Source organism: Halictus rubicundus, chromosome 1, assembly GCF_050948215.1.
Source record: "Halictus rubicundus isolate RS-2024b chromosome 1, iyHalRubi1_principal, whole genome shotgun sequence".
NCBI classification, from domain to species: Eukaryota; Metazoa; Arthropoda; class Insecta; order Hymenoptera; family Halictidae; genus Halictus; species Halictus rubicundus.
This window is the reverse complement of record NC_135149.1, coordinates 23,650,238-23,661,691: the sequence shown is the minus strand read 5'-3', so window position 1 is coordinate 23,661,691 and position 11,454 is coordinate 23,650,238. Positions and strand designations below refer to the sequence as shown.

The window sequence follows — 11,454 nt, the reverse complement described above, 5'->3', positions numbered from 1 at the left end:
CGATTCCCCCTCCCACCCGCTCTGAACGTTCACCGCGCGTGCGTGCGTCTACTCGCGCGCTTGGCGCCCGATTCGAAACTGTTAGGACTCTACCGGTTAGCAAATCTGTTTTACTATATTGCAAATGCTCTATACTAAATTCAACTACAAAAATCGTGCACGACAATCATAATGATCGAAATTGAAATTTATTTAAAGCTGAAATTAGATAAATACCAATTGAAAACCAGCTTCGCACCTCCATGATAAGCCTGCAGGCCGTAATAGTATTTCTTGATTAAACGGGATTCTAAAATCGGACATTTTGTACGCAGCAACCTGACACACTCCGTGAAACAATACACCGACGACAAATAGCTGCAATTACATTGTAACACTTCCCCCACAAAAAAAAACCTGAAAGAAAAGTCGCACAATTCACGCGATAACCGGCCACACAAAACCGGGAAGGGGTCCCACCGGACCCTGCGTCTTTTCCACCGTGAAGCCTCGTATCTGTTTTCCATCGCGATTGTTATTTCCCGACTCGCGAAAACGCCGCTGCTCCCTCGAAGTCGCATCGGTTGATTTACTACGTAATTTGGCCGAGTAAATACAACGGTGTGTTCCCGTGCAACAAATTCCCCGTAGCCGTCGCGCTGCAATTACAATACCGGGTAGAACGGGCGATACTACGCGGCGCGACGCGACTCGCGACACGGAGAATTCTAGAAAATCCAAGACACGGTCGGGCACCGGGTTCTCGTTATCCCCGGTACCCTCGGCGCGTCAACACGAAATTATGAGGAGAATCACGGAACAAAAGGATCCCCAAGGGGCTCGCCGGATACGAAGCGAGTTAGAATCCTGCGCGCGCGAGAGAACGGGGGGGGGGGATGGAGTGGATCATCCGAGGTTTTCACGCTGGGTAACCAATGGACGGGTTTCGCTCCGTGTATGCGCGTGTACATGTGTGTCTGTCTCGCGATTCGTTTCCTTGGTTCTTTCTTCGAGTTTACCCCGAGACTTCGTTAGCCTCGTGCGTATCGGCAACAGGCGGTTTTCGGTCGCTTCGTTAGACCTCGCGGACGAATGCGCGGCATAATTAAAAGAGCCCCGGCGCGCCGCGAACGCGAATCTTAATTAACGATTGTACGTGTCCACGGCGAAAAAAAAAACCCGAGCGGCAATCCCCGTATGACATTTATACGTATAACCAGATTTCCCGAAGCGAGCCTGACACCGACTAGACCCGTGTTAAATTGCAATCCCTTCTCCTTCGACGAAGACGACCACTATGGATTCGTTCTAGCTGTCTCCCCCCCCCCCTCTCTCTCCCTGTCTCTCTTCTTTCTTCTTTCATCTTCAGTTGTTTTCAAATATTTGCCCGGCAAACACCGGCAGACAGCTTCCTTCCATTAACCGACGCGAAACAGAATAAAACGACGAAGAAAGAAAAGGAACGACGGCGAAGGAATGAAATAAAATGAAATGTTGCAGCGGAACCTTACGGCGTGCTGCACCGGGGAATTTTAAACTGCCTGGCTGCCGATTCGACCGGGCTGGATTCTAGTGCTGGCCTGTATACATGGTGAAAGTTCTGGTGAGTTTATTGATACCAACCAGTTTTCCAATTACCTGTAGAAACACGATTTTGCAGGTTTTTTGTTTAATGAAAATTTGCTCGCAGTTTATACTGTGTCCTCAGTCTATGAAGTACCACCTTAGGGTTATCAGAACTATCATTATTATCACTAATAATACTTATTATGTATATGAATAATAATATATAGTAGTAATAATAATAATACAGTTATTTCTCTATATATGTCGCCAAGGCCTGGGTGATAAACGTCGCGGAATTATCCCCACTGCCGCTAGCACTACCGCGAGGGGTCACGAAGCTCGAGAGACTTCGGACGCCGAGAAGTGTAAACATAACACGACTCGAGTATGTCTCCTGGACATACGTTGACATATATCGAGAATTCACTGTATATAGATATATTAGTACCACAACATCATTAGTACCACATCATGTGTTGGATGATGGGATTGACAGCAACTGACTCTTCACTTGCATATAAATATAAACATGTTTATTAAAGTTCGCTGATCATTTTCGTTCACCTAAATTTCTTAATGCAATTTAATGCACCGAAAAAATCTAGAAGACACGTACAGCATGTTTCTTCCGATTCTTCCGTTTATTCAATATTCTTGTTCATTTCATGCAGTTATTAAATTAAATTTAAGCAATTTAATGCAACGGAAGAATCTAAACGACATGTAAAATTTTATATATTTAAAGAAAAAATTTATATGTCTGCCACGTGAACAATTCTCCTTAATGACGTTTTTGACGAACCGGCATCGAAGGGGTTAGAATATGTTTGAACAAGTCCCAAAAAACTCGAAACACGAATTTGCTCCGAAGTTCTATTTACCTAACGCACTGTCTGTCTTTGAGTCTTTGATCAGAGATTTTGACCATTCGTACGCACACAACTGTGGCCGGGGATACGCATCTGACCGGTCTTCCGGAGGAATCGTTGTTTTTTCACGTTTCTGTTTGCTAACTGTTTCCGAACAAGCTTTTTTCGAATCGCTGGCAAAAATTCTCGATGCGAAAAATGATAGTTTCCGCGGAAAAGCTCGAGTCATACCAACAGATTTTTGGATACCGATGCACGGTGTTCGGGAAACGGAGGATGTTAACAGTTCGAGAACTATGAATTTAATCTGACCAACTATTTAGAACACGTACAGGGTGTCCCATTTGAAGTTTCGCACGCAATTATTTCCCAAATTAGAACTCGTTGTAAAAAAAATTTTAAATAAAATTTGCACTGTTTCGAGGACGACATGTTATGGTGGTCACAAATCTTCTCGAGGTGGACGTGCTTACGAGATTCCAAGGTGTCCTCTGTATTTTTTATACCCTGTATGTTTTAACACTCTCGTCATCCAAGGTCATTCAAGGTCATTTAGTGCTGTTTAATATTTAGCTTTGCTAGACGGAAGCACGTCCACCCAGAGAAGATTCGTGACCACCATAAAATGTTCACTACCCTCCTCCCCCGAAACAGAGTGAGTTTTCGGTGATATATTTTTTACTATAGTTTGGAAAATATGTAATTGTGTGCGAAACTTCAAACGAGACGCTCTGTTGAAAGTCTATAAACGGGAATAGAATCAAGGAAATCATTTACAGGAAAATGTCTGATTGGAACAGCTATAGAGAAAATATTGAAAATTGAAAAATTTATAAATATCGAATAAATACCGACACATCTAGACGGTAGCTGTTACAAGAACAGGTTTATGCGGCGCAATAAATATCCCCAGAATCGGAACGATCGCATCGAAATCGGATTAGAAGTAAGTACGAAACAACGCGGCGGCTCGGATTCCCCTTATTTCATTCATCCGGAGATCGCGTCGCGGATTATAGTTCTCCGCGTTTCAATACGCTCAAAGGACGCGGCAGAATTCGCCCGAACACCGTTTCCTTTTTACTTGCAAATTTCTGTTATACCGTTACCTCGAGAAAATGCAGTTCCTCGCGGTCGAAACGCTCGCCGCAGGAACGGTCGGCCATGCTCCGTGCACCGCTATTGCCATTTTCGCGAAACACCTGACAACCGTCCTCCTGTTAATGTTTCCCACCCCCGATGTTAAGACATCCGGCTGTGTAACGTTCTCGGAACCTGGCCGAGCGATCAACGTTAACTGTCGGCGAATGAATCGTTCCGACGAACAATTGTTCCCGGACAACGCGCGCGAAAATTTCGCTGAACAGTTGCGGCCAACACGAAGTGCGATAGACACCTTCGTTAAGCAATTTTTACCGCGTTTGCTGCCAGCATCTCCCTTAGTAAATGCGATCGGGTTAGTGGCCCCAGCTGGGAAAACTAGTACAGTGAATTCTCGATATATGTCAATAAGACGGGTCTTGCCAGCGTCATATATCGTCCAGGAGACATACCCGAGCCGTGTTATGTTTACATTCCTCGAGGCCCCTCACGGGGTATACCCGGAGGTAGTGGGGATAATTCCGTGACGTTTATCGTCGAGGCATTGGCGACATATATGGAGGAATCACTGTATTTTACCATTGAAATTTTATATCCTACTCAAAGTACTATTTTTCAAGCCAAATGAAATCTAGAATGTTAAATAGCGTTTGAAATATTTAAATACAGTGTTTACTCGATATATGTCCAAAACACGGTTCCAGCTAGAGACATATATCGGCCAGGAGATACTATTCTTGAAGCCTCGGTTCAAGGTCCCTCGCGAGGTATACTTCGCGGCAGTGGGGATAGTTCCGGGACTTTTATCGACTAGGCATTTGGGACATATACAGGGTGTCTTGTTTAAGTGAGTACTGCAGAATATCTCGAAAGGACAACAATTTACCTGTATTAAAATTAGAATAATATCGTATAGCACCTTTTCGGATTTGTCTCGGTGTCTGCTGTTACTTTTTGAAAAAAATATAGCATTCCATTTAAGAAAAGTAAATTGACCTTCAGATTTCCTCCACTACTCCACCCACAAGAAAACAATTATTACCACATGATGTAGCCCGTTCTACCAAACAACTTTTGTACGAACACTTTTTCAATAACTACAGGGCCTTCCGAGATATCCTGCTGTACTCACTTAAACAGGACACCCTGTATAGAGTAAACACTGTATTGCCCATTTCCGAACAATTTCCAAAATCCGTACTAATCTGGAGATTAAAACATTCATTTGGTCTTCGTCGTTTGACTTTCATCGAGAAAATTGTTGTGCAATTTTGATACTTTACGGTAACAGCGGACACGTCGCGTATCGAACTCGTACTTCTCGCGACTAAACATACGAAAATCGTGCAACAACAATAACTCGCGGGAAATTGCCCGAAAAATACTAATTCAACGGTCAACATTCGCTCACTATCACGGGAAGCGAGTAAATATTAAACGAGGTGAGTTCGGCCCACTGATCGTCGTTCATGAATATTCATTAGCTCATCGGCGAAGATAAAAATCAGCCAGAACAGGGAAAAGTGAACAAATCGATCTTTCTCGTGGATGTGTACACGCACACGCTCGCGCCGCTGTTCCTCGTTACAGTAATTTTTTTTTGTCATTTTCATTTTTACTATAAGAAGAGATCGGAAGAACGACCGTTGGGTTTACATTCGCGCGATCTTTCCGCCGCCATTTTGGAATTTTTATTGAACCCCTAAATCAACGTGCCTGTCAGATATCCGCGGGGACAGGAATCCAAATTGCTCGCAGGAAATTTTAATTAATCCGAGATTACGTGGATCGACTACCACGGCGCCACGGTGAAGCCGTTGTATGATCGAGTTTACAGTATAGATATTTTTCTACTTTTTTTCGGGCCACGGATTGTCGGATTGTTTAGTTCTATGAAAACTGCGAGGTTGCGATTTGTTTTGGCTGCTTTTGTTTGCGGCGAGACTGAAGAAATTCTGTCGCCGTGTTTTAATGTTTAGCGAATCTTTTGATATTCGATTCCGTGCCGATACGTGTTTACAGAAATAATATTTGTAGAAACTCTTTCACCGTTTCTTCAATGGCTATTTAACACGTACAATTTCGTACGTACAACATGATCACATTGCTATTTGTCTTTGCGACTTCTCTTAAAGTATGTATACAATGTATTTATGATTATTTATTTCTCGCTTTATTTTTTTTTTTTTCCAAGAAATATATGTAGTCTGTCCTACCTACCGCGGCCGGCCAATTTGACCGCGCGAGATAATATGGTATTTAAATAGCTCTTCCATTTTAATAGCTCTTCTAAACCTAAACAATCAGTATAAAAGAAAGGCTATTCTCAATGTGGCGTAGCCAACTCAAAATAAATGAGCCGCCTAATTGAATGAGACGCTATCAAGTTACGCACGTGCCTGGTTGATAATACTGTATCATGGCAAATACATCCAAACCGCAAAGATGGACGACACCTTTATATAAAATTATACAAAAATAAATTTGTATCGTCATTTTATGGAAGTTGTTCTACTAATTCATTCAGCAACAAGTTGCCTATTATCTACGTTTAATTATATGAACAATAACTTTTTTTAAGGACCGGTCATTTTGACCGCGCACGGTAGGAATAGCTATACAAGAAGTGTCGGTAGGTTTAGTGGTTTAATTGACGGTATGTAGTTCGCCTTCGGCCGCCCGGTCTGTGTTTACACGCGCTGTCCTTTTCTACGTTCGGCGCGGCAGACGCAAGAAAATAGTAGCCCTACACGATCTATGTCACGGCACGGACCCGAGGATTGAGCTTACAAGGAGAGGCCACGTCCTTCGGGTCACCGATTCGGTTGAAACTTTGCACACTTATAGATCTCGTTCTGCTCTTTACGAATATATACCATTATAGGGGCAGATACCCAATACTTTTCGAGATATTGATGATTGAAGTTTCATTATTTCCCATGTAATGCCGTATTTTTTCTGGTCTACGACAAGAATCGGTGTGGCGCAACGGTAGCGTGCCAAGTTTTTAGCCGGACGACCAGGGTTCAAATCCTGCCGACTAACGTATTTTTTTTTTTAATTTCATTATGTTTTATCATTGCATATTTATATTATTAATTTCACGCATAAAATTGCATTTTGAATTACAAATAACATGTATTTATTTCCTAACAACAGGATTATTTATTATTGTTATATATTAAATAATAATTAATAGTAATTAAATAGTAATAGTAATTTATATATTAAATATATATATATATTAAATTTTAAGAACTCTTTATAAATATCTTGTGTTAACTTTTCGGATTTCGAACAAGTTACTATTACGTTTGTGTGATGTGACATAAGTTCATCTACCTTTTTTTAAACAAGTGCGGTCTTTACTCCCTTATATGTTATTGTCCTCTCGAACGTTGATTGATACTGACATTCTGTCTGATCCGTGTTGATTATATAATTTAAATGGAATTGTGAAATACGAAATACATGTTATTTGTAATTCAAAATGCAATTTTATGCGTGAAATTTAATCGTTTGAAATTAATAATATAAATATGCAATGATAAAACATAATGAAATTTTAAAAAAATGCGTTAGTCGGCAGGATTTGAACCCTGGTCGTCCGGCTGAAAACATGGCACGCTACCGTTGCGCCACATCGACTCTTGTTGTAGGCTAGAAAAAATACGGCATTACATGGGGAATAATGAAACTTCAATCATCAATATCTCGAAAAGTATTGGGTATCTGCCCCTATAATGGTATATATTCGTAAAGAGGAGAACGAGATCTATAAGTTTGCAAAGTTTCAACCGAATCAGTGACCCGAAGGACGTGGCCTCTCCTTGTTAGATGAAGACTTTATCTAGGAACACTTCTGTGAAGCTACTACTAACCCTTTGCCCTACAACCACGTGTGATACCCGTGGTCAAGGTAATCGAGCCGAAAATCAGTATCGCGATCCCGGTCTGTGGCGAGTCGGTCGGGCTCAATGTAAACAACACGTGCCACGCTCGTGTTTTGTTGACCCGCCCCATTGTAAACAGCACGGGCCTGACTCGAATTTGCCGAACCGTGGAATGGCGCTCTTGTTTTTGTTTCTGGCACACGCTATTGGAACTTGAATCGTAGAGCAAGGGGTCAAATACCAACATTCAAAAAAAAAAAACGAAAGTTCGTGCACGGCCAACGTGCTGTGTGCGTCGTAGGAAATGTCGTTCACGAAAATTGTTAAATTTTGCAATGTTCGTAGGAGAACGCGGCCTTAAACATTGTGTCGGTAGGTTTAGTGTTAAAATCTGAACAAACAATCGCAGGGAGTGTAAATGAAATCTGGTTGCTTAAGGGCTCTGCGAATCCGGTTGCCAGTAGTATTCCTCTGTGGTTAACGAGGTCTGGGGACCCCGAACAGGCTCCAAAAACCTCTAAGAAACCGCGTCGCGCGGAGGGTCGATTTGAATTTAATTAAGTCAACCATAGCCAATTTGGCAAGATGCTCGCATTATAGAAGCTGCCGTTAATCGGATGAAGTCTGCGGTTTACGTAGGAGCAGTAGATATCACGATGCTGCGAAATGTCTTGGGGTATCTCTCACCCCGGTGAGGGGCTGTTCTTCCTCCTTTTCGCCCTCTAGTTGAAACCTTCCATCCCCCACTTTCTGTTCCCCCATCTTCCGCGGCAGTATTTGACTTTCAAATAGCGCCTAGCTACTCCCGATATATAGCACGTTATAACCGAGCACTCCATTTCGAGAAGCAATTCCGCTACCTGACGAATAGCCATTACCACGGTCTAACGATAACTCGATTCACGCCTGGAACGCTCGATTTTTCGACCGGTGGAGGGGGGACGAAGGCGGTGGGTCGGTGGGTGCGGGGAGGGGGGAATTTCGTATCCTTTGGCCGGACACTCGATTCCGTGGCCAATCATTTCGCCACGCGATCGCGAATTCAATGCCTTGCCTCAATTACTCGACCGACACCCTCCTCTGAATCTTCGAATTTCGAGGAAAAACGTTCCACGTTGAAGATGTAGCAGGGGGTGGTAATGTGCGCCCCTCCGTTTGTATTTCTTACAATTTTATTCGTAATTGAAACGCATTTGAATTTTCGCTGAAAATGTACGCAAATTAATGAGGTTACGTGCGATACGAAGCGGAAGTTCAAGAAAAATACATTTCATTGGATTTTCCGTAAGAAAATATCCTAAGAAAAATCGTATAAAATAATCGTTTTTACGATAAACGCTGTTTTAGGAGAGTTAACTGGGATGCAAGAGGGTTGTAAAAGTAGTCGCGGACATTTATGTGTAAATTTAGGAACTCGAAAGGAACCTGTGAACTAAACAAAATTATTGGCGTTTTTTATTCCATATCTATTACGTAAAATAAATGTTAAGTAATCCGAGAAGATTATAAAAATAGAAATTTGTGCAAAAATTCACGGTTTGCTCATCGGTATGATGAATATTTCAATCTTGAATTTGTCAAATCACCACGATTGGTGTAACAATGTAGTTCTGACTCATTGCAAATGCAGATACCTGCAATGTAATATTAAAAAAAATTAATGAAATGATCTGCAGACGAACGGACGAGTTTACGGTGCATCGGAATATTTAACAAAGTAGTCCTACGTGTATTACGTAGTAGTCCTACGTGTATTACGTAGTAGTCTTACGTGTAGCACCGTACAACACGCAACAGTGATTCATTAATTACGTTTTCGCGTCGCTCATGTCGAACACGTGTTGTTCTAAACGCAACGGAACACCCAGCGCAGGAAATAGAATTCCGCCTAATTTCCTCCGCCGCGAATTAGCGTTGGAAATGGCGAATTTGCATAAATATCCGGCGATCTAGTTATTTGCGTTCTTGTTGAAAATTTCTTCGCCGTTTTGAGAAAGTGCTGCAACGAGGCGGAAAGCGGTTATCCCGCGATAACATGCAAAGTGAAAAAATGTAAGGGAAAATTTTTTTTCTTAGAGGGGGTGGCTCCTCGAGGAAATTCAATTTAAAAACGAGCGAATGGCAGTGTACACTCGAGTACCATTTAACTCGTTCATTATACCCGCTAAGAACGTAACGAACGTTGCTCCCAGCTTTATTTTACAATTCCACTCTAATTACAACGGACACGAAAAAAAAAAAAAAAAATAAGAAAACCATTAAATTCATTCTTCCGGGATAATCGAGGGAGAAGTAACGATTAGACAGAAATTGAACGGGGTAACATCGTGCGAATCCGGTCCTTTGTCAATGAATAAACAAATTAGCTGGGTTGCGTCAAAGGAATGTCTGCCTCGAATTGGATTTCTTGCTGAATACAAAACGTCTGATTTTTTACTTCGACTCAAGTCGAGAGCCCGGCATTTTATGCGCAAGCATGTAAAGTTAAATGGAACGTAATTTTCTGCCTCAAAGTTACCGTTTTTCTTCCATCGTTGCTCCAGGGATCTTCACAGCGAACGTACACCAGCGGGTAGGATGGTGGAGTGGGGGTGGCTCAAAGGCCGACCAATCAGCTTTTCGTTTCATTCAATTAGAAGTCAAAGAACGAATCGCATCTTTCAACATGGAATTAAAAACCAACAAGCACGAGCGAGCGCCAATGTCGATACGCTTCAAACGCGAAGCCGAATAAAGGATTGATTTATGAAGAGTTGATCGTGATTGGACAAATAACGACCCGAGGAAATAAATGCGCTTTCAATAAGAAATTTCCTGAAGGTTTGATCATTACACTTCTCGTTGTCATCGAGGATCTTTTTTTCACTGAATATTTCGTTTCTTAATTTGAACGTTTAGCCTGTGCTCGGATTGGATTTGTGAGATCGGTCGTTTGAATTTATACTGTTTCAACCCCCTTTTAATATTATAGTGTTCGACTACAGGTGGGAGAAAATTTAAGGGGTGGTTCTCCAAAACAATATAAGACGAAAATGAAGAATAAAAAATTGCGATTTCGGCTTCATCTTTTAGTTATCATGAAGCAAAAATGCGCCTAAGATGCGGCAACCTGTCCAACAGAGGTGCTTACGTTGCTTACGTCACAAAGGCGCGCGACAGTCACGTGACAGATACTCCGCGTACCTCGCAAGAAGTCACCTGGCAAGAATCTGGCGTGTTCTAGCCGAATTATTGGCTAAAGTGTGTGACGTCAAAGCCTAACCATTAGGCGCGAGCGAGGACCCCCTTTGATACGTAATTGTCGCGCGTCTATATGACGTAAGCAACGTACACATTTGTTGGTCGGGTTGCCGAGTTTTAGGCAGATTTTTAAGTGATCATAACTAAAAAATGAAGCCGAAATCGCAATTTTTTTGCTCTCCATTTTCGTTTAAGTCGTCAAGTCGAACACTCGGTATATTTATTGCTGACAACATATTGTCCACACGCGTTTACTCCAAGATACTAACCATGACTGAGACTTGCTCATTGCAGCACTATACAATGAATTCTCGATATATGTCAACAACACGGGTCTCGCCAGCGACAAGTATCGTCCAGGATACATACCCGAGCCGTGTTATGTTTACACTCCTCACGTTATGTGACCCCTCACGGTAGTGGGGATAATTCCGCGACGTTTATCAGTCAAGCGTTGGCGACATATATAGAGAAATCACTGTACCTACATAGCACTACTAATTTAACCCTCGGAATCGAGTCGTAGGCCTATGCCGGTGTCATTTCTGACCCACTACGGTTATCTTTCGATATAAGACGCCGGCTCGGGACCGGCTTTCGTCGTATTTCGGATAAAGAAGAAGAATGAGTCACGAATGACTCCGGCATAGCATATGGACGGTCAAGAAGCAACAACGAACAATTTTTGAAAAAGTCGCCGCTTTCACCGAATGATTAAAAAAAGGCAACAACAGGCGACAAAAAGCTGTGATGTTGCTTCACCGTGGACATAGATCATCAGCAATGAAAAGTTGTTCGTTGTTGCT

The 11,454-nt window shown here is 42.2% G+C and overlaps 1 protein-coding gene across 1 annotated transcript in view; it reads left to right on the top strand.

Annotated features, from left to right (window-relative positions):
• Positions 1 to 1,474: 1,474 nt before the first annotated feature.
• The window catches only part of LOC143358451 (uncharacterized), a 255,773-nt gene continuing 245,793 nt past the window's right edge, over positions 1,475 to 11,454 (top strand). The window contains exon 1 of the mRNA XM_076795620.1: positions 1,475 to 1,582. Within this exon, the coding sequence (XP_076651735.1) occupies positions 1,568 to 1,582 (15 nt within the window). The 5' untranslated portion in view covers positions 1,475 to 1,567. The remainder of the gene's footprint in view (positions 1,583 to 11,454) is intronic.